The sequence below is a fragment of the Meleagris gallopavo genome, chromosome 31 (assembly GCF_905368555.1).
Source record: "Meleagris gallopavo chromosome 31, MGAL_WU_HG_1.1, whole genome shotgun sequence".
Taxonomy (NCBI): Eukaryota; Metazoa; Chordata; class Aves; order Galliformes; family Phasianidae; genus Meleagris; species Meleagris gallopavo.
In genome coordinates this window covers 1,350,729-1,375,600 of record NC_139434.1, presented here as the reverse complement: position 1 = coordinate 1,375,600, position 24,872 = coordinate 1,350,729, and the positions used below count along the sequence as shown (strand labels likewise).

Genomic DNA, 24,872 nt, shown 5'->3' with positions numbered 1-24,872 from the left:
AGCACCACGGCTGATGGGGAGGAAGGGGTTTATTTACACGAGGGGGCCGGGAGGGGTCACTGGAAGTCGCTGGCGTCGATGTGGAGCGGTGGGAAATCGCCGTCTGCAGTGAAGAGCGAAGCGGCGGCAGGCAGAGCCGCGTCCTCGGGCTGCGGCAGGAAAGGGTCACTGGAGTCCAGGAGCACGGCGCTGTCTATGGGATGGGGGGGGGTCAGCGCTGAATGTTCCCCCAGCCCCGCCGCCCCCAGCACTCACCCGTCGATCCACGCACCGTCCAGGGTGGGCAGCAGCTCCACAGCCTCCAGCTGCCCCGCTCCCACCTCCAGCGCCGGCTCCTGCAGCGGCAGCCCCTCCAGCTCCCCCAGCCCCGACGGCTGCAGCCCCACGGCAACGTTGTCCAACAGCAGCTCTGCAGCACCGCTCCCCAGCAGCGGCCCTATGGCACTGCCCCCCGCGGGCGGCACCCCCTGCCCCCCGGGCCCCACCTGCAGCAGCTGCAGCACAACGGGCGGCCCCAGGTCCCCCATCCCTGTCTGCAGCACCGCCAAATCCCCCGATCCCAATTGCTGCAGGGGTGGCAGCACCGGGACTGCAGCCACCACCTGCTGCAGCCCCGGGCTCACGGCCTGAGGTGTCCCGGGGGTCCTGCCCCCCCCCGACACCGTCTCTGGGCTCACGGGCTGTTGCCCACCGCCCTTCAGCTGCAGCGTCTCCAGGTCCTCCGTGGCCACCACCAACTCCTCCTCCGTCTGCCACGTCTCGTGGGGCTGCCTGTGGCACAGCGTGGGGGTGGAGGGTCGGGTGGGGGGTGAGGGGGTCCGTCCCTGTGGGGCTGGGGGTAAAAGGGGGGCTCACCTGGAGGATACGCGGATGAGGCGCTGGTTCAGGTACTCCTTCTTCTTGGTCAGGATCCCTGGGGGCACGGAGGGCAGTTGGAAGGGGGCAGTGGGCGCTGCCCCCACGCCGTGCCGTGCTGCAGCACGCCATACCCTCATGCCGTTGGCTGTAGTAGGGCCCGAAGGCTTCGTCCCGGGCAATGTCAGGGTAGAGGAAGAGCAGTGGGTTCTCGGGGATGTTCTCCTCTGCCAGCAGTTGGTAATCACGGATGATGTCGGGCAGCGCCAGCGATGCCAGCTCGGCTGCGGTGTAGGGGACGACAGCACGGAAGGCGGGGGGTCCTACGGGGTGGGGGTGGGAGGTCAGCGGTGGGTGTGAGGTCACACCGAGGGGGGGTCCGGGGCCGCACTCACCGCTCTCAGGGTGCTCCACCCAGGTGCAGGTGACCCCCCCCAGCACGCTCTCGCTGAACCGAATCAGGAACGTCCCCGACCGCTTCACCTTCAGCAGTTTCTTTTCCTGTTTGCGGCTCACGAAGCCCAGGATGAGCCTGGGGGGGAGGGGGGGCAGGGCACGGTCAGCTCCTGCAGCCCCACAGCCTGACCCCCCCCCCAGCCCCACAGCCGTACCCATCCTTCCAGAGCTGCTTCAGGTGGTCGTGCAGCAGCGCCAGGATCCCATCCAGCCAGGCCCAGAAGGAGAAACCTGCAGCACCGTCCTGCAGGATGGGGACGTGGGGATGTGGGACGGGGACGTGTGAGATGGGGACGTGTGAGATGGGGACGTGTCACATAGGATGGGCGCTGCTCACCTTGGAGAACTTGGTCCAGGGCAAGGCACTCTCCGGAGATGGCTTTGAGCCTGGGGGAGGGGAGTGGGGTGAGTGGAGGGGGGCTGGGCTGTGGCTGGGGGGCTCAGGGATGCAGGGCCGTACCGAAGAGCTTCTCAGCCAACATGTGCAGGTGCTCCTGGCTCAGGCCCCGCTCAGCTGTGCTCTGGAACTGCCAACTCAGAACCTCCGCCAGCCGGGGCCATGGGGCTGGGGGTGGTGTGGAGAAGAACTGCTGGTCCTGTAGGGATGGCACCGGTGAGATGGATGGGGGGACTGGGCAGGGATGGGAAGGGGACACACGGGACAGATGTGATACAGAAAATGGAATAGGACATGGGGTGAGACCAGCACAGGGGACAGAGTATGGGAACAGACATAGCAAAGAACACAGAGACAAAACAGGGACGGGACATTAGGACTGGGATATGGGGCAATGGGTCGGGCAGGGGTATGGGGGTAGAGGGGACAGCGTGGGAGCTGCTTGCCTTGGGGTTGGGGCTCAGCATGTTGAACCAGAGCACGGAGGCCCAGGCGCTGGAGAGCTGGTTGTTGTTGGAGATGATGACGAAGGGCAGCGTGGAGGTCTGTAGGGGGAGTGGGGATCATTACAGGCAGCCCCAACACCCAGACACTCCCCCCCAAAAAAAACCTCACCTCCAGCTTCAGCTCCAGCCCGCAGTATGCATACGCCAGTGTGAAGGTGATGAGGTGAAGCTCCTCAGTCACAGCCAGAGGACCCTGCACAGGATGGGAACCTTCACCCACTGCTCACCCTGTGCCCCCTCCCCAAAACCCACACCCACCTCATTGGTGCCTCTGCTGCCTTTGCCCGATCCTCCGCCCTTCTGTTCTTTCAGTGTCTGTGGGGGGTGGGGAAGGTCAAAGTGGGGCTGGGCTCAGGTGGGGGTTGGGATGGAGCAGACCCAAGCGGGGGTCCCAGATGGGGAGGACCCAGTGCAGGAAGGGGGGGTGCGTACGAGGTACTGGAAGTCGCAGACCAACCCCTCCCGGGGGCTGTCCCCAACCAGGACGGTTTTGCTGCTCGAGGTCAGAATGTTGAATTTGCGGAACCTGTGGGGCACAGGGAAGATGCAGGTAGGGGGCTGCTGCAGCCGACACCCCCTGAGGATGCTGATACCCCTCTGGGGACACCAGGTCCCATTCCTGCCACCACTGCTGGTACTCAGCTCTCACCCTCGCGTCTTCGGCAGGTCCCTGCAAAAGGCAACACGGTGTCAGCTGTGAGCATGGCCCAGGACCCTAACGGGGGGTGGTGGGACCCGGACCCCCGACCTGTCGATGTGGATGTTGGCCTCCATGCGGTGGTTGCGGTCATGCAGGCGGACCAGCAGGCGGGCGCGGGTGCAGAACTTGTTGGCTGTGCGCAGCACCAGCGGGCGCTTGGGGGTGTTGGGCATGCAGGGCTGCTGCTCCACCACGAAGGCACTGCAGGTGGGGAGGGGGGTGTCTCAGAACAGCTCCATCCCATCCCCAGCTCCCCCCACGCTGTGTCCCCCACCTCTGCAGCAGGCAGGTGAGCTGCTCCTGCAGCCGCTTCTCCAGCAGTGGCAGCTCTGACTGCAGGGGGTCCTGCTCGTAGGTCACCTTTTGCCGCAGCTCGCCCACTGCCCGCAGCAGCTGCAGCAGCTGGAAGAGCCCCTCTCCCAGCGCCGTGAACCTGCAGGCGGTGGGGTCAGCAGGGCACGGCCCCCCCTGACCCTCCCCCAGCTCCCCCACCCACCCCTACCAGTCCTGCAGCTGCAGCAGGCAGGTATCAGCGGGGGCTCCCAGGCAGCTGCGCTGCTGCCTCTCATGCCACGCGCTCAGCTCCTGCTGCAGGAAGTCCCGCAGGGTCTCGCTGCGCCCCAGCAGCTGCTGAATCTGTGCCACCACCTCCTGCAGGGACACCGGGTCTGACTGGGGGGCACACTGTAGCTATGCCTCCCCTTCTCCCATGGCCTGGCTCTGCCCTTGCTCACCCGCCGCTGCCGGTCCAGGGACTGCAGCTTGGCCTGGAGCGCTTGGACATGCTGTGCGTACTGCGGGTCGTGGGAGTGGTCCCGGCCTGCAGCGGTGGGGTGGGGTTTTAGGGGGGTGCATGGAGCGCTGGCTGCGCCTCCCCCCCCTCAGATGCAGCCTTACCCGGCATGTAGTACATCTTATAGCTGAAGTCAAAGGTATCCTGGAGGTCTTCCATGTGTCGGAATGCACGCTCAGCTTCCTGGGGAGTGGGGGGGAGTGAGGGACTGTGCACCCCCATAGGGTGGGGGGCTCCGGGGAGACATTACCTGCAGGGCGGTGCGGAACTCGGCCAGGCGCTGCTGGATCTCCCGCTCCTGGCTGCTCTGTGGGGCCGTGCTGGGTGCTGGGGGGTTCTCCGCCTATGAGACGTGGGGGGTCAGGCTCCGGGAGGCTCAGCTCTGCCGGCTGGGGGGGGAACCCACCCTACCTGCCCCTTCGCCTGCGCCCTCCGCAGGATGTACTGCTCCTCCTGCAGCAGATTGGCCACCATGTTGGCAAAGTTCTCGGGGTGCTCCTCGAAGGCAGCCTGTGGTGTGCACGGGGGGCGGAGGGGTGTCAGTGCAAGCAAGCTCCCATTGCATCCATAGACCCACCCCCCAGCCCCCACCCACCCACCCACCCACCCACCTGCAGGTCGATGCGCGCCTTGCGCAGGTTGTGCTTCAGCATGAAGTCCTCATCGCCCGGCCCCAGGCTGCCCAGCTGCTCCCCCAGCAGCGTCAGCAGCGAATGGAACAGCATCCGCGCGTGGGACGAGAAGGGCTCGGCCGCCTGCTGCCTGCGGGACCGCTCAGTGTCTGCCCCACGGGGACCCCCCCCATCGCTACACGGTATCCTCCCCATCCCACGGTGCCCCCCGTACCAGTCTTGGTCCTCGATCCAGTCCGCCAGGCTCTGCCGGACGGTCATGGGCAGCGCGGTGTTGGTGTACAGCTGGTGTACGCGCTCCAGGTAGGTGGGGGGCAACTGCTGCACCTCCTGCCACTGCGCCATGCTGGGGTGGGGGGCAGGGCGCGCTGCTGGGACCCCTTCGGCTGCAGGGGATGGAAGCGGCGCTCGTTCACACCACGCACCCACCCCCCCCCCACCCCCCACCTCCCCCACGGCTCCCTCCTCTCAAGCTCAGTGCGGGGGGGCCGTGCTGGTGCTGGGGGTGCAGCTCCCCACCAGACCCCTCCCATCCCGCCGCTGCACGGCACCCAAAGGCTCCACCCAGAAGCGCCCGTCGGATGGACACCCGACACCCCGGCCCCGCACCTCGACCCCAATCCCGATCCCAGTACCAGACCCGGACTCGGCACCCCGCTCCCGACCTCCGGTCCCGGTCCCGTCCCCGCACCCCGCGCAGGAAAGCACTGTGGCCACGCCCTCTCCCGGCTTTGCGCGATGATTGGCGCAGCGCGGCGATGAGGCCACGCCCCCCGGGGCGGGCGACGCGGGAGTTCCTGAGGGCAGCTCCGCTTCCCCGAAATGACGGCGGGGGGCGGGGCCACGGCGGGGGCGGGGCCGAGGCACAGGACTGTACATGTGGGCGTGGTCACACACAAGTGGGCGGGGCCAGCGGCGGTCGCGGGAGGAGGTGGCGGAGCCGGGTGGGGGTCGGCGGCTGGAGCGCGGGGACGAGCCCGTACGGTCGGGGCCACGGGGCAGCGCCGGGAGCAGCGCCGTGGGGCAGAGTGCCGCCGTCCCCGCGCCGGGCGCCGTCACCGCGCGTCCCGTCCAAGGCCGTCCTCGGGTCAAGGTCCCCGCGCCCCGGAGCGACGCGGCAGCACCGACCGGGACAGAGACAGCGATGGGGATACGGGCGGGGACGCGCCTTTATTCACACCACGAGGACGGGGCCGCTGTGAGCGCTGGGCGCCGTCGGGGATTCCCCGTCGGCGGTGAAGTACCCGTAGAGCGCGCGGACCCCCGCTTTGATACCGGGCTGCAGCCCGAACCGGACCCCCATGGCCACGGGGCCGCCGCCCCCGATGAGCGCCGTCAGCGCCGCGTAGCCCAAATCCTCGGCCGCCTGCAGCGCCCGCTCGGACGCGAGCAGCTCGCAGCCCTGGAAGGCGAAGTAGAGGCCGCTGCCCAGGTTGTAGACGGCGTTGACGCCCGGCACCCACTCGAGCACCCCGTGCGCCTCGCGCTCCCCGGGCGGGCTGCACACGTCGTCCTCCGCCTCTCGACGGCACCGGAACGTCCCGGTGCGGGTCTCGTTGCGGGGGAGAGCGCAGCGCCGCCGCAGTCGGGCCAGGCTGGAGAGCAGCGGCAGCGTGCGGTGCGCGGGGACGTCCCGCAGCGTCGCCAGACCCCGCAGGAGGGCGGTGGCCGCGGGGGGGCTCAGCTCCCGGTACAGCCCCCGCGCCGCCGCCTCCGCCTCCGCCTCGCAACCGGCCCCGTTCAGCGCCAGCGCCAATGAGGCGCGGGACACGGCGCGGGGCAGCAGGGGGATGCGGGAGAAACCGGGGAGGGCGTCGGGGAGCAGCGCCCCGCACGGAACCCCTCGGCCCCGCAGTGCCTGCAGTGGAGGAGCGACCTCCGCCAGCAGCCCCCGCACCGCCGCGGTCCCTCCGTCACCCCGCGGGGGGTCGGTGGTCGCGGTTTCCCCCCGGCCCTGGAGGAGGAGGGGGAGGAGGAGGAGGAAGAGCAGAGTGCGGCCCATGGTGGCGGCTCGGGGGCACCTGCGGAGGTTCAGGGGGGGCACAGCCGTCAGCCCACAGCTGCACCCCCACCCCTCCCACCCCTCCAGCCCCCCGCTCACCGCTCGCAGTCACCGCTGTCCCCGCACCTCCGTCGCTGCGCTGTGCCCCCCCCCCTCCCCTCCACAGCCCCTTTATAACCGCCGCTATCAGCGCCCATTGCGACACACGGGGACAGAGCCCCGCACCGCCCCCCAGCCGGCCGGCCCGGCCCCCCCCCGACAGCGCCGGGCACAGCCCAGAGACTTCGTGCATTGATTTATTTGGTGCCGTTCCCGATGTAAAACAGTGCCAGAAACAAACAAACAAACCCTAAACCCAAACCCTGCATGGAAAGGTAAAATGGGGACAGGGGAAGGAAAAGCACCGCGCCTTTAAAAAGAGCTTAAAAACCCACAGAGAACCCCCAAAACCTGTACAAAAAGCAGAATGGGGGCATTGCAGGGACTGCTGTCCTGGGGGGGCTCAATCTTCCTCCTCCTCCTCCTCCTCCAGAAGGCGGCGGATGCGTTTTCTCCTGCCCATGGGGTGGGGGTCCTCGTCCTCCTCTGACAGGGAATCCGGGGGGGGCAGCTCTGCCTCTATGGGAGTGGAAAGGGTCAGGGGAAGGGGCAGAAGGGAGGAAAAGCCGCCCCACAACCAGGGGAGGGGCTGCACTCACTCATGTCGCCATCCTCATCCTCACTGTCGAGCTGCCGCTGCCGTTTGCTGCCTGATGGTGCGGGGATGGTGAGGGGCTCCTCGCTGTGTGGGGGGGTGATAGAGTCAGCAGAGCCCATGGGGGCACTGGGAGAACCTGAGGCCATGGCCCCCACCCCGCCATGAGTGAGGACCCTGTGTAGGGTCAGCAGTGGGACCCCAGCCTCACCTCTCTGAGCCCGATCCCGGGGATGGCAGCGGCTCTGCTGTGGGGCAGAGGGGCTCAGGGGAGGTTCCTGCACCCGTCACACTGCTCCCTGAGCCCCAGCCCACACCTTCACCTCCAGCAGGGTCCTGAGGTGCTGCTGGCAGCTCCTGGGGGGGTCCCTGAGGGCTCGGGGGGGTGATGGAGGCGGCTGCACGGCGCAGCTGCTGTGGGGTGAGGGCAGCAGGGATGCGCCAGAAGGACTCCTGGGGACAGAGGGGGGATGCTGCGGGCTGTGCCAGGAGCAATGGGGACAGAGATGGGGGTGGGGGCATCACCTGCTCGTTGGCAGGGGGCCGCAGCCCCACCTCCCGCAGCAGAGCACGGAAGCCCCGGTTCTCCATGGCATCTTCGTTCTCCTCTGAGAGCGGCACCAACGGCACTGGGAAGGACATCCCTGGGGGGGGGGGAAGCGCTGTCAGCCCGGCCCCTTCCCCATCTCCAGCCCTGTGCCCCCCAGCCCTGCTCACCTTCCGTCTCACGGTCCCGCGCCGTCCTCCTCAGGCAGTTCTGCAGCCACCGCAGGGGCCCATCCAGCCCTGGGATGGTGGAGTCAGGGAGTGCAGCCCCACTGACCCCAAAGGATGGGGGGGGGGGGTCAAGCCTGAAGGGCAGTGGGGTCACATCCCCTTGCTCCCACCCACCTTCCTGCTGCAGGCGCTGCACCAGGGCCAGCCCCGTCCCCTCCTTGGGGTCCCAGGGCTCCTCCACGGGGTCATCCTCTGCTTCATCTTCCTCCTCCTCTTCCTCCTCCTCGCTGTCCTCAGCAGAGCTGTTATGGGCTGAAACTGCTGCAGCATCTGCCTCACCCTGCAGGGACCGTAACACGTGGGTGCCGGTGGGGGGGTTGGGTGCCCGGGGGAGGAGGGGAAGGGGGACAGCACCCCTGGATTGGAGCCCCCCGGTCCCCCAAACCCGCGCACCATTTGGGGGCCGCAGCTCTTCCTCCGGCGCTTCTTGTGCAGCTCCTTGCGCTCTGCCACCAACCCCATTGCCAGCAGCTTCTCCACCACGCGCGCCCGCGAGCGCCGTGCCGTCAGGTTCTTCATGATGTTCCCCAGGATGTCTGTGGGGAGGGGTCAGCGTGAGGGGTCGGCAGGTGTTGGAGCCCCCCCACACCCTTCCCTTTGGAACCCACTCACCATCCGATGCCCTGAACTCCTCAAAGAGCCGCTCCAGCTCCAGCTCCTGCTCCTCCGTCCACAACACAATATTGGTGCCCTTCCTGGAGGGGAGGACACAACCCTAGGTGCCTAACTGGGCACACAGAGCGCTCCCCATCACGGGGGTCCCCACGTGGGGTCTCATCCCCACCTTGGCCGTGGGAAGTCCCTGGCGCTGCCCGCCAGCCCCATGCGCACCAACTGCTGCACCACTTGTCGCCGTGTGCGGCCAGGCAGCTCCGCCAGGATGGAGGCAATGATGTCCTGACCTGTGGGAGTGGGGGCTGCAAGAAGGGTCCATAACATCCCCTGCCCCCCACAGTGCCCCCGTACCTTCTGCCTCCTTATACTTCCAGAACAGCTCCCGCAGCGCCTGCTCCTCCTGTGGGCTCCAGGCGGGGGTCCGGCGTGCTCCAGCCCTGGGCAAAGAAGCGACGAAGGGAAGTCAGAGCTCTTTTCCCAACCCACAGCCCCCTCCCCACGCCCACTGCCCCTCTCTCAACCCCACAGCCCCCCTGGCCCACTCACCCCTCCCCATCCCTCAGGGAGCTGTAGCCTTCACTCATCTCCCGCACAGCCGTAGCGTTCTTCCAGAAGAGCAGCTCCACGAATGCCTTCTTGTTGGTGGCTGCCAGCGTGAAGAACTTACCCAGGATAAACTTGGCCAAGGCCACCAGCTCCTGGGGGTGGAACAGAGGGGTGAGAGCAGCAGGATCGCACCGGGCCGGAATTGGGGTGGGGGTCCAGGGGGGAGTTGGGGCTGTGCCTCACCTGGTGGGCGCCGGGGTCGCTGAGGAGGCGTTGGAAGAGGGTGAAGAGGGAGAGCTGGAAGAGCAGTGCCTCCATGCGCAGCTGCCGGGACAGGCGGTGCAGCAGCCGTGCAGCACAGTGGTTGGTGCGGGCGCTGTTCTGTGCGTAGCCCCGCAGCAGCAGCGTGCAGGCACGGACCACGGGCACGCAGGCAAACCTGGAGCCCCCCCCCCCCCATAATTGGTGAGCAGCACTGCGCTGCCCTCCCTGCGCCCCCCTCCCCCTCTCGGAGGCTCTCCTCACCGCTTCAGGTAGTCCATGAAATTGAACTCCTTCTCCGACACCCGCACTGCCTCTTCCTCCTCCTCCTCTTCCTCCTCCTCTTCCTCAGGCTCCTCCGGCTCCTCAGCCTCGGGGGAGGGGGTGGGCCCTGTGGGGGGCGGCGTTAGGGGCCCAGAGCACCCCCAGACCCCACTGCCAGGGGACAGGGCTGTGCACTCACGGGGCAGCGCAGCGAAGCAGATCTCCCGCAGCAGCTGCGTCTCCTCGGGGGGCTCCGCGCCGGGGGGGCCAAAAACGTCCCCTTCAGGCCACACTTCCCTGCGTGGAGGGCAGAGGTTGGCACCGCATCCCCACGTACTGAGGGGTGGGATGGGGGCTGGGGGTACCTGGCAGAGCGCAGCAGCCGCAGGGCCTGGGGTGCCCTCCCCTCCCGCAGGCACTCCTGGATGCGCAGCAGAGCCGCCACGCGCTGCTCCTCCACCGGCGTCTCCGAGGCAGCATCAAAAGGCACCACGTCCTCAGGGAGCGGCACTGTGCCCTGGGGGGGGGTCACACTGTCACCCTGCACCCTGTGGACACCCCCTCACAGCAGGGCCTGTCCCTACCTGCAGGCAGTCCTGGAGTTGCGGGGCCACCGCTGCCCACAGCTCCTCCAGCTCCGCTGCGCCCGGCGGCTGCGGCGCTGCAGGGACACGGGGCTTCTTCTTCCTCCTCACGCGTTTGCTCTGCATGATGAAGGAGAGGAGAAGGGTCAGGAGGGACCACAAGGACCCACGCAGAGCCTCGGTGACCCCAACCCACCTGCACCACGAGGCCGGAGCGGCCGCGACAGAAGCGCTCCAGCATTTGCAGGAAGAGATGCGCCGTCTCCACCAGGTCCCGCAGGAAGGCACGAGGCTGCTTCGTCTCATCGAACTTCCGAAAGAGCGCGAGGAGCAGCTCCCGGTACTCCATCAGATAGAAGATGTGGTCTGGGGGGTGGGAGGGAGGCAGGGTCAGTGTGGACAGACAGACGGATGTGCGAGCGCTTGGACAGGGGAACGGACAGATGGATGCCGAGAGAGATTGACGCACGGACAAACACGTGGATAGAGGGACGCAAGGAAAGAGGGCCATGCAGATAGATAGAGGGATGGACAGATGGACAGAGCCACAGATGGATAAACGCGCGGATGGACACGGGGACGACTCACTCTTGATGACCTGACTGCTGTCCCGCACCGCTGGCTCTGGGGAGCGGTCCATCTCCTGCACCGTGCGCAGCAGCTCCTGGTACGCCTTCAGGGCCAGGTGCATCCTGCAGGGGGGACAGGGTGGTCAGGCAGTGCTGGGGGGGGGCTTGGGGCCAAAGAGGGGGCTGCGACCCCCACCTGCGCGCCCAGGTGGCCGCCTCCTTCTTGTCCATCAGCGCCATCTCGTAGTAGTTGGTGAGGTGCTGCTCGATGAAGTGGAAGGCACGCACGCTCACCGTCTCCGACACCAGCTCAGCACGGAATCCCCGGCCACGGTTGAAGGCCATGAAGAAGGCGGTGGCCCACAGGTAGTAGGTCTCATCGTGCTGCTGTGCCTTCTCCCGCAGCAATTGGTCCTGGGGGGCGTGCGGGGGAACTCAGCACGGGGTGACCCCAGGTGGGGGGTGATCTGAAGTGGGGCGGGTGACCCCAGGTGGGGGAATGACTCCCCACCCTCACCTTGACCAGCAGCATCAGGCGGTTGTAGCAATCCTCCAGAAAGTCCTGGCAGAAGCAGCTCAGGAAGAGCCGGACGTTGCGGGCGGAGCGCCGGGGGGGTCCCGGCTCAGGGGGGGCCCAGCGACGCCGCGGCACCCGGCGCGTCTCCTTGCCCAGGTCGTGGCTGTAGCTCTGCAGCTGTGGGTAGAGAGGAGAGCATGAGCTGTGCCTCTCAGCACCGCATTGAGCCCCTCGACACCGTACCGAGCCCCCCCCCCGTGCTCCCCATCCCCATACTCACGTTGTGCAGCCCCTTATGGAAGACAACATCGTGCTCCCCGATGGCCTTCAGCCCCTGGATGACATAGGAACCACGGAAACGGGAGTGCCTGGAGGAGAGAATGCAAAAGATGAGCACCGTTGACCCAACCACAGGGTTCTGCCCTCCCCCCCTCCCAGCCCCCTTCCCACCTGGATGGACGCTGCAGCACCCGTGCTCTCTGCTCTGCTTGTTCCCGCTGCCGCAGACTCTGCAGCTCCTGCGTGTCCTCCCCGCACTCCGCGCCTGCCCGCCCCTGTCCCAGCACTGCCAGCTGCTCCGGGCTCTGCGGGGCAGGGTGGGGGGGTTCAGCACAGCTGGATGGGGGGCTGAGGGCGGTCCCTGCGCCCACCACGCTCACCTGGTCACGGAACATGAGGGAGATGATCTCGAGGACGTGCAGAGCCCACTGCTGCTCAGCCGGCGCGCTGGCCAGGAACTTGAGCAGGTCGTCCATGCCACTGATGTGCAGAGCCCACAGCACGCGGTCGTGCATGCTGGCATCGCCATCCACACCCTGGGGGGCAGCACAGGGTGGGGGGCAGCACGCAGGGCACCTTGCCGTGGGGATCCCTGTGTCTGTCCCGCCCCCTCCCATTACCTGCTCCGCAGAGGGGTCGGGGGGCACGTGCAGCACATTGCGCACCAGCAGCAGGATCCGCTCGATCAGCAGCGTGTCCTCCTCCTGCCTCTGCTCCCAGTCCTGCAGTGCGCGGCTGTCAGAACTCCCATAGACCTCCCCGGCCCCCAGCCCCACAGCTGCCCCCCGACCCTCAGCCCCATAGAGCCCCCCCCGGATCCCCAGCACCCACCAGCTGCAGCACTTCGTACAGCTTCTCGCTCAGCACCCCAAACACCTTCTCACTGGCGAACGCCTGCAGAAAACCCTTTGTGAGCTCTGTGTGTGTGGGGGGAGGGTTTGAAGACCCCCCCACCCGGAGATCACCCCACGGCTGCACCTCACCTCTTTGTACGCCTGCAGGTAGGACAGCACCTGCAGGAAGTGGTGCCGGGCGGTGGCATCCGATGGCACTTTGCCGAAGCAGAGCAGCGCCGGCTGCGTCAGGTTCACCATCAGCCTATGGGGGGAGTTGGGGGGGAGGGGCAGGACTCGGGACCGCTGCCCACGTGGGAGCGCAGCCCCGCACCATCCCCGCAGCTCCCCGGTACCTGACGACGGCATCGAAAAGGGTCCGGTCCTGCGGGTACTGAACGAGCAGCGGCAGCAGATCGTTCTGCAGGATCTGCGCTGCTCCCAGCTGCTGCCGCACGTCGCGGCTCTCATCCTCGTGCCGGAGGTACCGGATCAGATCCTTCACGCTCTCTGCGGGAGGGGCGGTCAGAACTCCGCATCCCCCCGGTTTCTCCCCCCCCCCCCCATTCCCCGTGCCGTACCGAGGCAGTCGGGTTCGCGGTGGTACACGTCGCCCTCCAGGTAGCCCAGGGCGCTGCAGGTGGCCAGCAGCTCGCAGTTCATCATGTACCAGTCCATGCAGCGCGGGGCGGGCGCGGGGAGCCGGGCAAGAGCCGGCGGGGCGGAGCGGCCCGACCCCGGTCCCGGGGCACCGGGCGGCTCTGAGGCTCCGGGCCGCGATCCCGATCCCGATCCCGATCCCGATCCCGATCCCGATCCCAATCCCGATCCCGATCCGGGTACCGAAAGCCCGCAGCCCCGCACGGTCCCGCCGCCGCCGCCGTTACACAACCGGCCCAGTTCCCGCGGCTCTCGCCCCGCCCCGCCCCTCCCGCCGTCCCCCGCCGGAGGCCTTAAAGCGGAAACGCCCGAACCGCGCCGGTCAGTCCCCCCCACTCCGCCCACCGCCCGCTACAAGCGGAGACCACGCACCGCACCCCGCTTCCCCTCCCTCAGCCCCTCGTGGCGACCACACGTACACCCCCGCTCTCCCCGCACCGCGCTGCTCCCCGCTCCCCACCCTGCGCCCACCTCGACGTTGCCCTTTTAAGAGCGGCTCGGGCTGCGCGGTGGCCCCTCCCCCTGGGCGGGGCATCGCCTCGGGCGCGGGAAGGCGCCGCTCCGCGCTCCGCCCCCGCACGCGGTGCCCCCCCGCCCCCCCGCCCTCCGAGAGCGGTTACCAAAATAAAGCGTAGGTTTAATTCACCGAACACGGAGCTCCCGCCGCGGCGGGGCGGGGCCGGCCGCTGGGTGCCGTTGGCCGCCGCGCTCCCGCCGCCCCGCACACACACGCACGCACCACACGCACCGCATCGGCGGCCCCGACACAGCAAAGGCGGCCCCGGGTTTGGGGGTGGGATGGGGGGCGGCCCTACAGCCCCTGCGTCTTCAGCTCCAGCGGTTCCGCCGGCGGTTCGGGGGGCGGCGCGGTGGCGGGCGGCTCCCCCCGCAGCACGGCCAGGCGCTCCGCCATGCTGCGCGCCCGCGGACACAGCGCCAGCTCGTACAGCAGAGCCGCCAGCGCCGCGCCCAGCAGCGGACCCGCCCAGAACACCTGCGGGGGGCGGCGTGGGAGGGGGCGGCCAAGGGGATCCCCCCATCCCACCCTCCCTCAACCCGAGAGAGGGGCGGCCGCGACCCCCCCTGCGGCCATCCCTGAGCCCGAGCGGTGCGGTGATGAGGGATGTGAGCCCCCCGGCGGGGAACCCTCGGGGCTGCTGCAGCCGGCGGGGTTGTGGATGGGATGGGATGGAGAGGGACGGGACCGGGGTGGACCGGGACAGCGGGGGATGGATTGGGTTAGGCTGAGATGGACTGGGGTAGGACTGGGATGCACTGGGCAGGACTGGGACAAACTGGGCAGGACTGCAGCAGACTGAGGCTGGCTGGGATGCACTGGGACGGGAGTAGGATGGATTGGGTTCAGCTGAGATGCACTGGGATAGGACTGGGATGCGCTGGGCAGGACAGCAGTGGGTTGAGGCAGACTGGGATGGACCGGGGCAGGATGAAGATGGGCTGGAATGGACTGGGCCGGGCCACAGAGTCCTCCCCACTTACCCAGTGGTTGGCGAAGTTGCGGGTGATGACAGCGGGGGCAAAGGAGCGTGCAGGGTTCATGCCAGCACCAGTGTATGGGATCTGCGGGGAAGGAGGGGGCGGTGGGTGCCGGCTGCTCCCCCCGTCCCACGGAGCTGCCACCCCCCCTTACCCCGAAGAGGTGGCCGAGGGTGAGGGAGAAGCCAACGGGCAGCGCAGCGGAGCCGGGGCGCCCGTCGTGGCGGTCGTCGAAGCTGGCGAAGACGCAGAGGATGAACTGAGCCGTCAGCAGCAGCTCCACCACCGTGCCCTGGCCCGGGCCCACGCTGGGGTGCAGCTGTGGGGGAGAGGGGCTCAGTGCCGCTCCCAGCCTCACGCCTCCCGGACCTCGGCCGCCCGATTCCCCATTCACCCCCTCCACGCCATCTCCCCTCTCCCCAAACCCCTATTTCCCTTCGGCCACCCCCGTGAAACCCCGAACGCCCCCAGCCCCCCGTTTCCCCCCACCCCAGCTCCCTATTCTCTCCTCCCCCACCTCCGAGCCCCCCCGGAGCCCCCCAGCCCCCCGCCCCGCTCACCGCACTGAGGCCCAGCGTGCCGCGCACGGCGGCCGGTGTCACCCCATAGAGGACGCCGGCCCCCGCCAGGGCACCCAGCAGCTGAGCCAGCAGGTAGCCCAGGGCGCGGGGCAGGGAGAGCTGCGAGGCCAGCAGGAAGGCCAACGTGATGGCCGGGTTGATGTGCCCGCCGCTGACGTGCCCCAGTGCCTGCACCAGGGTGGCTTGGGCCAGCCCGAAGGCCAAGGCGGACCCCAGGACCCCGTGGGGGCCCGGGGCCCAGCGCAGCGAAGCCCCCAGCCCCAGCAGGGTGTAGAGGAGGCTGCCCAGGAACTCGGCCAGGATGGCCCTCCAGAAGGAGGACGAGCGCAGCTCCCGCATGGCCCGGCCCCGCTGCGGCCCCGCTCCCCTCCCGGGGGCCGCCCGCACCCACCTTTATAAGCCCCCCCCCAGCCGGCCCCGGGGGTGGGACCCCACCACCGCCACCCCCCGTTAACTGCTTCGCTGCCCGGGATATAGGGTGGGTGAGGTGCTGTGCGGGACCCCAGTGCCCCCCTCAGGGGCAGTTCCACCGCCACGAGAGAGTGGGGACCCCCCAGAGCTGCGTCCCCCACCCTTGGGGACGCCGGCTGGGGGGTGGCTCTGACCCATAGGTACCCTCTATAGGGCCTAGGGTCAACAACATACCTGGGGCTGTGGGCAACACTGTGACACCCCCCGCCCCCCAGCCGGGTTTTGGGGGGACACTATGGGAGGGCAGCACTGGGAGCCAGCCTGCCCCAACCCCACACGTCCTGGGGGCTGCAGGTGCCCCATGCCCAGCCCCACATCACAGGGGTGCAGGTGCCCCCCAGGGGCTGCCGCTGCCCACCCCTCTGCCCCCCCCGCCTGGCTCTGGTGCTTTCAGGCTGGCTTAGCAGGCACTAAGCCCCCGGCCGGGGGGGATTAGGGCTGAGCGCGGCCATTGGCGCCCGCAGGAATCTGCCGGGGCTGCAGAGGCTCCGACAAAAGGCTTTGCTGTGCTCAGCGCCCGCACAGGGCAGGAGCAGCCCCCCAGCCCCCACCGTGGGGACAACAGGGGGGGAACGGCATGGGGGGAGTGCAAGGAGAGGCCCCGCAATGACCCCATGCACCTGGACCCCCCGTCCCCCGTCCCACAGCACCACTCTGCGCTCATCTCTGGCCCAAAAGCACCTTTAATCCCCATGGGGAAGAGGATAGTTTGAGGGGGGGGGAGAAAGAGGCAAGAGTGCAGAGCCCCCGCGTCTCTCCCATCAGGCCATGCCCTGGCCCTGGGAGGCCAGAGGGGTACGAGCAGCACTGAGGGGGGCAGTGGAAGGTGAGGAGGGGGGAGGGGTGGTGGTCTCCACCAGTGCCACGTCCCGGCAGGTGAGGCAGGCGCACAGCTTCTCCCGGGAGGCACCAGGGCCGAAGATGAACTCGTAGCAGAGCCCAGCCAGCACGGCACCCAGCACCGGTCCCACCCAGTACACCTGGGGGAGGTCAGTGGGAGCAGTAGGAGCAGGGATACCAGGGTGACACGGGGGTCAGGAGCTGCCAGGGGACGCGGGGCCCACACTAGGGATGGGGACTGACCAGAGGGAGCTGCTCCAGGGGTGAGGAGGGAACCACATTTGGGATGGAGCAGGAGGGCCAAAGGATGGGGGTGGGGAGAACCAATGTTCTGTGATGGGGGGACCAGGAGGACCTGGTCTGGGGATGCGGTTGAGGGTGATTCAGGGGGAGTGAATGAAAGGGGAGGGGGGAGGGGGCAGGGATTGCTGTCCTGGGGGAGGATGGGATGGGAGGGTCACCCATCCCCACAGTGGGCTTTCCGGGTGAACCCAGAGGTTCTATGACTCACCCAGTGGTTGTCCCAGATGCCGGTGGCGATGGCAGGCCCCAGTGAGCGGGCCGGGTTCATGCTGCCCCCCGAGAACGGCCCCTGGGGGAGCAGGTCAGGACTGGCCGGGCCAGGGGGCCACAGGCAGGGGGCACTGGGGGGTCCTTACCGCAGCCAGAGCTCCAGCAACGACAGCACAGCCCAGGGCCAGCCCGGTGGGGACAGCCTCATGGTTGGTGGAGGCAAAGGTGGTGAGCGCCAGCTGGAAGGTGGCAAAGATCTCCCAGCACAATGCCTGCCCCGCTGTCCCTGCTGCACTCACCTGTGGGCACAGCAGAGCCTCAGCACCCGCCGGGACCGGGATGGGCGCAGGGACGGGGACACTCACCCTGCTGACCATTCCGGTGTCGTCCGGCAGTGCCAGGCGTGCAGCAGTGGCAGCCAGCACAGCCCCGGCACACTGTGCCAGCAGCACAGCAGCCCCACGCAGGGCACCCAGTTTGTGGGTGCAGAGCAGTGCCAGGGTGAGTGCTGGGTTGGCCTGGGGCGCTCCGAGGGCACAGCTCAGCGTCCCAGCCGCCAGCCCCCCGGCCAGGGCTGGCACCAGGGGGTTGGGGGCAGCTGAGGCTCCCAGGACCACCCCAGTAAAGATGAGCGTTGCCACAGCCTCGGCCAACACCTCCCGCCAGAAGCGCCCGCTGTGCAGCTCCTGTGGGCACGAAGTGGAAGTCATGATGATGGGGTGCCATGGTGGCGGGGTGTCACAGTGATGAGACCCTTCAGCAATTTGGTACCGAAACGATGGAGTGTCGGTGATGACAGATGATGGGGTGCCATGGAAACTGGATGCCTCAGGAACCACGGTGACAAAGGGTGTCTTGGCAACAGGGCACCTTGGCAATGGGGTCACTATGGCAACTGGAGCAATGCAGGAATGGGGTTCCCCACTAGGGGCACGCAGGGAGCCCCCCAGCAGGGCTAGGGGCTGTGACCACAGGCTACAAGGGCCATGAGCCTCGTTCCCCTGGCAGGGACGGACCCCAGGACCTCACAGTTAGGGCTTGGGGGTAGAGGGGTTGGGGTCACGCGGCTCGCAAGGTCTTACCTCCCCTATGGCCATGGTGCAGCTGCAGGACCAAGGCAAGCACAGAGGATGCCCGTGGCAGGGGCACCTCCCAGCCCCAGGTCCTGCCAACCCCCCTTGATTTGGGGAGGGTGCTCACACCCCGCACAGGGCACCCCCAAAACACACCAGAGGTCTGCCAACAGGGCACAGCCGCGGCAGGAGCTGCAGGGGCCTGAAATTGGGCTCGGGCACCCCAGGATGCTGTGGGTGCCACGGCAACAAGCAGGGGCACTTTGGGGTGTTGCCACGACAACCAGCATGAGGTGCGCAGGTGGGAGATGAAAGGCAGAGATGAAAGGAGGGAACGCAGAAGATGAACGGGGGGGAGGGGCAGCAGATGGGGCCAGCCCTGCTCACACTGCAGTGCCAGGAGGGCACCGGGGATGCCCAGTTCTGGAGGCAGCAGGAGAGGACAGGAGGGGCCGTGGAATTGGAGCTGCCCCCAGCCCTGCTGCAGTGCGGTGGGGAGGGGGGGGCCGGGCCCCACGTCCCTGCCAGCTCAGCAGCCCCACACACGGCGTGAGTCAGCGGGTCGCTGCCCAGGGCCTGGCTCAGCACAGCCCCGCAGCCGCCCCGAAAGAGCCAGAACAATCCCTGCACAAAGGATGGGGACGGCCGCCCTGACACGCAGCCCTGCCCCCAGGCCGTGTATGGGGGGGGGGAGGGAGGACGACGACACGCTGCGGTTCCACGGCCCACAGGGGCCCTCTGTGGGGCACGGGTCAGGCCGCACATCCTACCTCAGCCCCACAGGAGCCCCCCAGGGTTCCTGGGACCCGTTACCCTGCCCCATGACCCCTACTGAGGACCCTCTCCTGCCCCACAGCTCCCTCCCGGCACCCCCCGCCCCACGGAGGCCCCGCCGCCCCCAGACCCGCCCCGTCCTTCTGGGCCTGAAAGAGAACCCCGCGAGGCGCCAAGATGGCGACCCCCCGCCCGCCTTCAGCTGGAGTCACGCGGAGGGGGTAGGAGGTGCCAAGATGGCGGAGGAACACGTGACCGACAGCTCCAAAATGGCTGCGCCCATGGATACGGTGCGACCGCCTCCGCTGTGGCGGTAATGGCGGCGGGGGCGGGGCTTTGCGGTCTTAAAGGGACCGCGTCCTGCTTGTAGGCCGCGGCCGCCGCGGGCCCCGGTTACCGAAGCCCCCGAGCGCGGGGCTGTATCCCCAAAAATCCCGTTAAGGCGCGGAGCGGGCCGCTCCCCGAGCCCTTCACTGCTAGGCCGCAGCCGCCTGCCGGGGCCCGCCCCGGATCCCGCGTCACGTCAGGCGGAGCCGCCCGCCCCGCCGCGCGCTCCGGGATGCTGCTCTCGGTGCCGCCGCCGCGCCCGGGCCTGGCCGCCTTCGCCTGCAGTAAGGGCGGAAAGAAGGTAAACGGGGCGGGGGGGGACGAGGCCTAGGCCGCCCTTCTCTCTCCAGGCCCGCCGCGCCAGGCCCCACCGCCCGCCCCTTCGGGCCTCTGTCTGGGCGGGCGGCGGGGCCCGGTGGGTCGCGGCCGGAGTGGGAGGCGACCCCAACCGGGACCGGGCCTCGGTGACACCGACTGTCCTCCCCTCCGCCGCCTCCAGCAGCCCTATGCGCCGCCGTCGCAGCCCATGGGCCCCCCCAGCCCCAGCCCTTCTTCCGGGGGGGCGGGCGAACAGCTGAGCAAAACCAATCTGTACATCCGGGGGCTGCACCCCGGGACCACCGACCAGGACCTGGTGAAGCTGTGTCAGCCGTGAGTGGGGCCTTGGGGGGGCTTCGTTAAGAGGGGGGGGGGGCAATTTGGAATTCCCCCTCCCCCCACACACTCGATTCCTTACACAGTTACGGGAAGATCGTCTCCACCAAAGCCATCCTGGACAAGACGACCAACAAGTGCAAAGGTGGGGGTGGGATTGGGGTTTGGGCGACCATCTCGCTGTATTTAGGGCATAAAGGGGGAAAGAGAGTAATGGTTTGGGGGTCCTTTTTACTGTATTTAGAGGAAAGGGGGAGGAGTCAGGATTTTGGGGTCTGATGAAAGTGGGGCACGGGGGGGTGGAAATCAGCGTTTTGGGGTCATTTAAACTGTACTAAAAGAAAAGGAGTTCGGGGGTATCAGGGGTTTGAGGTCCCTGTCGCTGTATTTAGGGTCTGGGGGGAGGAGGGGATCAGAGTTTCGGGGTCCCTCCCACTATATTTAGGGTCTGAGGGGAAAAGAAAAGTGTCAGGGTTTTGTGGTCCCATTCACTGTGCGTGGAGACTAAGGGGAAAATGGAGTGCTGGGTTTTATGGCCTAAGGGGAGGAGATTGACTTTGGTGTCACTTCCAGTATATTTAGGGTCCAAGACAAGGAAGGATGGTTTGCATTTTGGGGCCTTTTCACTGCACTTAGGGTCTAAGGAGAAGGTGGGGATGTTGAGGTTTGGGGGTCTGAGTAGTAGGGGTGGGATTGAAGGCTTTGGGGTCTCTCTCGCCCCTCTCACTCTGTATGTCCCTTCCTCTTCCCCCCCCCCCCCCCCAAGGCTACGGCTTCGTGGACTTCGACAGCCCCACGGCAGCCCAGAAGGCAGTGACGGCTCTCAAGGCCAGCGGGGTGCAGGCACAGATGGCCAAGGTAAGGCCCGAAGGGGGGGACCCCAAAATCCAGACCCACCCCAGCGGGTGTCCCCGCTGCCCCCTGATCCCTCCCCACAGCAACAGGAGCAGGACCCCACCAACCTCTACATCTCCAACCTGCCGCTGGGGGTGGACGAGCAGGAGCTGGAGGCGCTGCTGAAGCCCTTTGGGCAGGTTGTGTCCACCCGCATCCTGCGGGACCCCCACGGGGCCAGCCGTGGCGTGGGCTTTGCACGGTATGGGGCTGCGTGGGGCTGGGGGAGGGCGAACAGCGAGGGGCTGCAGAGGCCCTGGGGACACCCAGAAGGGCCCCTCCAGCCGTTCTCCCACCCACCAGGATGGAGTCCACGGAGAAGTGCGAGGCTGTCATCACCCACTTTAATGGGAAGTACATCAAGACCCCCCCAGGGGTGCCAGGTAGACTTGGGGTGCAGGGCAGCGGGGGAGGGTGGCTGGGTGCCGCCTGGTGGTACTGACAGCCCTCCCCACAGCCCCCCCGGACCCGCTGCTCTGCAAGTTTGCAGATGGAGGGCAGAAGAAACGGCAGAGCCAGGGCAAGTTTGTGCCCAATGGGAGAGCCTGGGCCGGGACAGTGACGCGGTAAATGGGGTCTGAGGGCAGAATGGGGCACAGTGAGGGGGCTCTTCTTGGGGGGCAGCGCCATGGGGCAGCTCTGACCCCTCTGTCCCTTCCTAGGGCACTGTGACCTTGGCCTACGACCCTGCCACAGCGCTGCAGAACGGGTGAGAGTCCCGCAGCCCCCATGCTTGTGGTGGGAGGTGGAAGGGCAGATGGCTGCAGCCTCCACCCCGTCACTGACTCCACCCCACAGGTTCTACCCCGCACCTTACGGCCTGGCCCCCAACAGGATGATTGCACCCACCGCCCTGGCTCCCTACCTGCCCTCACCTGTCTCCTCCTACCAGGTATATGGGAGTAGAGGGTGGGGGTTCCCTGCAGGATGGGGGTCTCTGCAGCGGGTTGGCTGCAGCTCCCACCCATTGGTTGCTCTGCAGGTCCACAGCCCTACCTGGATGCACCAGTCCTACCTTGTGCAGCCCACGGTGAGCACAGCAGGAGGCACTGCACATCCCGGTCCCCAGAGCCCCAGCCCCAAACCCTACCACCCCACCCCGCACATCCCAGCCCCACATCCCACTGCTGTTCCCAACCCCCCGTGTCCCCCACCCCACGGCCCTGCTCCCCCCACCCTCTTGTGTCCCCCCCCCTTGCTGATGGAGCCATGCAGGGCACAGTGCTGGCCCCCGCCGTGGACCACGCCGTCCCCCTCCAGCCCTCGGTGGTGGCCCCCCTGGCCCAGCAGCTCGGCCATCTCTCTCTGGGCAGCGCTGGCACGGTAAGGACCCCTGCTGTACCCCTCCTCCCCCCCACCACTGCCCCCCCACCCCCCCAGCCCCACTGATACTTCCTCCCCCCCAGTACGTGCCCGCTGCTGCCCTGCCTGGAGCCTTCCTCCCACCGTACCCCCCAGTGCCACCCGCGGTCCCACTGGAGGTGAGTGCTGGGGCACAGGCGGGTGGGGGAGGTCCTGCAGTACTGTGGGGGGGTCCCAGCCTCTTCTCCGCTACCTCCTCCCCACAGGATGGCAGTGCTGCACCCACCCATGGCCACGGCCCCGTGGAGTCGCCCTCTGAGCCCGGAGCCTTCCCCTACCCCTACCCCAAGTAGCAGCGGGCAGGGGGGGGCCGGCACCGAGGGACCCCCACCGCTGCTGCCCACCTTGTGCCCTGCCTCTGCTCCTCCTCCTCCTCAGCAAGGTGGGGTGGGGGGGAGGGGCTCACGCTTTTGGGGGGGGGGAGGGGGAGGGGGAGGTCCTGAAGTGCCGGGGGTCCCGCAGCCCCCAGGGCAGCCCCCCTGCAATGGGAGGGCTTTTTTTTCCCTCCTGCATTTTATAAAAAAGGAAAAAAATGACAAAAAAAAAAAAAAAAAAAAAAAGGAAAAAAAGGAAAAGAAGAAAAACAAGAACCCCCCCCCCCCCGTCCCCCACCCCCAGAGGGATCTGGGGCTCCCCATCCGCAGCAGCTGCAGCCCCAACCCCCTCCTTCCTCCCTCCCTTCCCAACCTTGTGCTTCCACGGCCCGTGGCCCCTGCCAGGCCCCCCCCAAGCTGCGGACCCCCCCACCCCACGCCCCCGTGCCTTCTGCTGCCACAGTGGGGAGGAGGGAGTAGCGATGGACCCTCCCTCTCCAGTAGGGTCCGGCGCCCCAGCCCCCCTGCAGGCCCGGGGTGCTGCTCCCCCCCCTGCTGCAGCCATTCCTGTCCCGGGGGGGCCTGGGGTTCTGCATGCCCCCCCCCCCCACCGTCCCTTGCCCCCAGCCGCGGGGGGGGGCAGGACAAGTGCAATAACCCCCTGCTCCGCCCCACGGGCCAGCCAGGCACTTTAGACTCACCCTGCGCCCCCGGAGGCTGCTGAGCCCCCCCACCACGCCCCCCCGCTTGCGCAAAGACAATCAGGGGGGGCCGCGGGGGCGTCTCTTTTAACCAAAGATTGGGGTTGCTGAGCTGCCCCGGCCTCCCCCAGGCCCCCTCCCTCCCCTCCCGCATTATGAGCCCACTCTGTGGGTCCGTCTGTCTGTCTCCAAGGGGAGGGGGGGGGGGCAGCCCCCTCCCCTCTTTGCTTCCAGCTCTGGGGCCGGCCGTGCCCCCCCAGTGCCAGCTCTGCCCAGCGCCCCCCCCCCCCCCCCCCCCCCCCCCCAGTTCTTCCAGCCCCTCCCCAGCGCAGCGGGGTCCCCTGCCCCCCCCCCCCCCCCCCATACAGTCGGGGCGGTGGGCTCCTCAGTCCCTCCATGGGGCCGAGGGGCCCCCCCCGGGCAGCAGGGCCCCCCCTCCCACCACACATCTACCTCACCCCGCAGCTCAGCGCGTGCTCAGCCCAGGTCTGCGGGGGGGGGGGAGGGGGGGGGAGGGAGGAGAGGGGCTGCAGCCTCTCACCCCCCGCCCCCCCCCCCCTCCCCCCCCGGGCGGGCAGCGCTCCCGGTTTCCAGCCATCACCCACCTCTCCCGTTGCTGCTCGTGCCGGTGCCCTCCGCCCCACCAGGTGACCCCCGGGGTTGGGGGGAGGCAGGGGCCCCCCCAGGAAGGAACCAAAGAGGGAGCCCCACAGACGGCCCCCCCGGCACTGAGCCCCCTCCTCTGCTGCCCAGGGGCTGGGGGAGGGGGGGGGGGGCGCTGGGATCCTGCCCACCGTGGAGGGCGGGGGATCTGAGCTGTGGCTGCAATGCTGCAGCCCCCCCCCGCTCCCCCCCCCCCCCCTTCTGCCCCCCCCTTTAATTTATACGTAGCGCATTTTGTACAGGTTTTTAAGTTGCTTTTTTTTAAAAGGATCTGAGAGGTTTCTAGTTTTGTATTTCTTCCTCTGCTTCCGCGCTCCGGCCGGCCCCCCCCCCCCCCCATTTACAACCCCCCCTCTCCCCCCCCCCCCCCCCCAAATTCAGCTCCTTCTCCCCCCTCAATTTTGGAGTTTTCTTTTTGTTTTGTTTTTAAATAAAACGGCAAAGAAAAGCACCGCTGCTTCTGTTGTGTCTGGGGGTGCTGCTCTGGGGGGGGGGGTCCCAGCCCCGTGCCCCCCCCACCCCCCCCTCCCATCCCCTCAGCCCCCCCCCCCAAAGGATGACTGACAGCAGCTCTCTACCAAACGTGAGTTTTATTCGACACGCACGGTCCTACAGCTCATGGTGGGGGGGGGGGGGGGGGACAGCGACAAACGGGGGCGGGGGGGGGGGGGGGGGGAAACACAAAGGGAGGCGAGGGGGGGGGGGGAAAAAACACCGGAATCTGCTTTGTTCTCCTTGAACCATTATTAAAAATGAGCTTGGTCCTAAAAATATAGAAAGAAATAAATTTAAATCCACAAAAACCTGTACATTTATCAAAAAGTCCACTGCAACGAACACGGCTGGTCTAGAAAAGGGGGGGGGGGGTGATGATAAAGGGGAGGTTTGGGGGGGGGGGACTAAAGGTGGTGGTTGGGGGGGGGCTGAACTCCAACGGACACGAAACGCTGCGGAGGATCCCAAAAACGTTCCCACAATGGGGAAAAAAAAAGAAATAAGGAGAAAAGAAAGAAATCCCGACAGCTCCGAACAAAGCACAGATTGGGGGGGGGGGGCGGGGGGTTCAGAGGGGGGGTTTGTGGGGGGGGGCGCCGTCCTTAGATAAAATATAAATATTTATGCGTCATATAAAGTCAGTTCAAATAGACCTCAAATTCCACCTCTTTTTTTTTTTTCTTTTTTATCTCAAAGCAAAACAATAAAAATAAAAATTAAAAAGTTTTCTGAGGTTTATCCGATAGAAAAAAGGCTACTTTGAGACGGGGGGG

General features: G+C 67.5%; 6 protein-coding genes across 15 annotated transcripts; 1 reads left to right on the top strand and 5 right to left on the bottom strand.

The window, feature by feature from the left end:
• Positions 1-11: 11 nt before the first annotated feature.
• Positions 12-5,155, bottom strand: STAT2 (signal transducer and activator of transcription 2). 5 transcript variants are annotated; one of them, XM_085212274.1, is made up of 23 exons: positions 5,005-5,155; positions 4,554-4,725; positions 4,319-4,469; positions 4,119-4,217; positions 3,958-4,050; positions 3,812-3,890; positions 3,649-3,734; positions 3,417-3,586; positions 3,189-3,347; positions 2,963-3,115; positions 2,864-2,884; positions 2,647-2,740; positions 2,473-2,529; positions 2,324-2,407; positions 2,155-2,253; positions 1,772-1,907; positions 1,649-1,698; positions 1,467-1,555; positions 1,251-1,387; positions 990-1,178; positions 856-913; positions 272-771; positions 12-193 (listed from the first exon to the last, which is right to left on the bottom strand). In XM_085212274.1, the coding sequence occupies exons 2-23, from the start codon at positions 4,682-4,684 to the stop codon at positions 57-59; spliced, it is 2,772 nt and encodes a 923-aa protein (XP_085068400.1). In that variant the 5' UTR covers positions 4,685-4,725; positions 5,005-5,155; the 3' UTR covers positions 12-56. The 5 variants fall into 5 exon arrangements, with proteins under 5 accessions (XP_085068400.1, XP_085068401.1, XP_085068402.1 ...); XM_085212275.1 differs by having other exon boundaries at positions 4,980-5,070; XM_085212276.1 differs by having other exon boundaries at positions 4,949-5,056.
• Positions 5,156-5,484: 329 nt separating this feature from the next.
• On the bottom strand, positions 5,485-6,567 carry APOF (apolipoprotein F). The gene is made up of 2 exons (XM_085212366.1): positions 6,441-6,567; positions 5,485-6,360 (listed from the first exon to the last, which is right to left on the bottom strand). The coding sequence occupies exons 1-2, from the start codon at positions 6,536-6,538 to the stop codon at positions 5,514-5,516; spliced, it is 945 nt and encodes a 314-aa protein (XP_085068492.1). The 5' UTR covers positions 6,539-6,567; the 3' UTR covers positions 5,485-5,513.
• A 57-nt stretch (positions 6,568-6,624) lies between these two features.
• TIMELESS (timeless circadian regulator) lies at positions 6,625-13,214 on the bottom strand. 4 transcript variants are annotated; one of them, XM_085212254.1, is made up of 29 exons: positions 12,862-13,214; positions 12,637-12,790; positions 12,431-12,545; positions 12,279-12,341; positions 12,068-12,169; positions 11,828-11,983; positions 11,619-11,752; positions 11,449-11,536; positions 11,169-11,345; positions 10,848-11,065; positions 10,671-10,774; positions 10,279-10,448; positions 10,083-10,202; positions 9,864-10,015; positions 9,698-9,795; positions 9,499-9,625; positions 9,217-9,412; positions 8,974-9,125; positions 8,779-8,864; positions 8,597-8,729; positions 8,425-8,507; positions 8,206-8,348; positions 7,927-8,092; positions 7,753-7,821; positions 7,561-7,679; positions 7,353-7,488; positions 7,247-7,280; positions 7,040-7,122; positions 6,625-6,959 (listed from the first exon to the last, which is right to left on the bottom strand). In XM_085212254.1, exons 1-29 carry the CDS (start codon positions 12,956-12,958, stop codon positions 6,844-6,846), a joined length of 3,591 nt encoding a protein of 1,196 aa, XP_085068380.1. In that variant the 5' UTR covers positions 12,959-13,214; the 3' UTR covers positions 6,625-6,843. The 4 variants fall into 4 exon arrangements, with proteins under 4 accessions (XP_085068380.1, XP_085068381.1, XP_085068379.1 ...); XM_085212255.1 differs by having other exon boundaries at positions 7,359-7,488; XM_085212253.1 differs by having other exon boundaries at positions 7,247-7,488; positions 8,597-8,714; positions 12,862-13,213.
• Positions 13,215-13,541: 327 nt separating this feature from the next.
• Positions 13,542-15,833, bottom strand: LOC104915839 (lens fiber major intrinsic protein). Its single transcript, XM_085212398.1, has 4 exons — positions 14,998-15,833; positions 14,592-14,756; positions 14,441-14,521; positions 13,542-13,934 (listed from the first exon to the last, which is right to left on the bottom strand). Exons 1-4 carry the CDS (start codon positions 15,355-15,357, stop codon positions 13,752-13,754), a joined length of 789 nt encoding a protein of 262 aa, XP_085068524.1. The 5' UTR covers positions 15,358-15,833; the 3' UTR covers positions 13,542-13,751.
• A 321-nt stretch (positions 15,834-16,154) lies between these two features.
• LOC104916175 (aquaporin-4-like) lies at positions 16,155-18,819 on the bottom strand. Of its 3 annotated transcripts, XM_085212370.1 has the most exons (5): positions 17,925-18,819; positions 17,208-17,528; positions 16,989-17,141; positions 16,841-16,921; positions 16,155-16,469 (listed from the first exon to the last, which is right to left on the bottom strand). In XM_085212370.1, exons 1-5 carry the CDS (start codon positions 17,937-17,939, stop codon positions 16,251-16,253), a joined length of 789 nt encoding a protein of 262 aa, XP_085068496.1. In that variant the 5' UTR covers positions 17,940-18,819; the 3' UTR covers positions 16,155-16,250. The 3 variants fall into 3 exon arrangements, with proteins under 3 accessions (XP_085068496.1, XP_085068495.1, XP_031413462.2); XM_085212369.1 differs by having other exon boundaries at positions 17,208-18,819; XM_031557602.2 differs by having other exon boundaries at positions 16,989-17,528.
• A 291-nt stretch (positions 18,820-19,110) lies between these two features.
• RBMS2 (RNA binding motif single stranded interacting protein 2) lies at positions 19,111-23,224 on the top strand. Its single transcript, XM_085212346.1, is given in 14 exon segments — positions 19,111-19,317; positions 19,516-19,667; positions 19,757-19,815; positions 20,437-20,538; positions 20,541-20,766; positions 20,868-20,947; positions 21,022-21,111; positions 21,114-21,130; positions 21,227-21,274; positions 21,277-21,456; positions 21,547-21,594; positions 21,780-21,887; positions 21,971-22,045; positions 22,133-23,224. Coding segments are annotated over 14 exon segments (1,341 nt in total). The 5' UTR covers positions 19,111-19,248; the 3' UTR covers positions 22,220-23,224.
• The last annotated feature ends 1,648 nt before the right edge of the window (positions 23,225-24,872 follow it).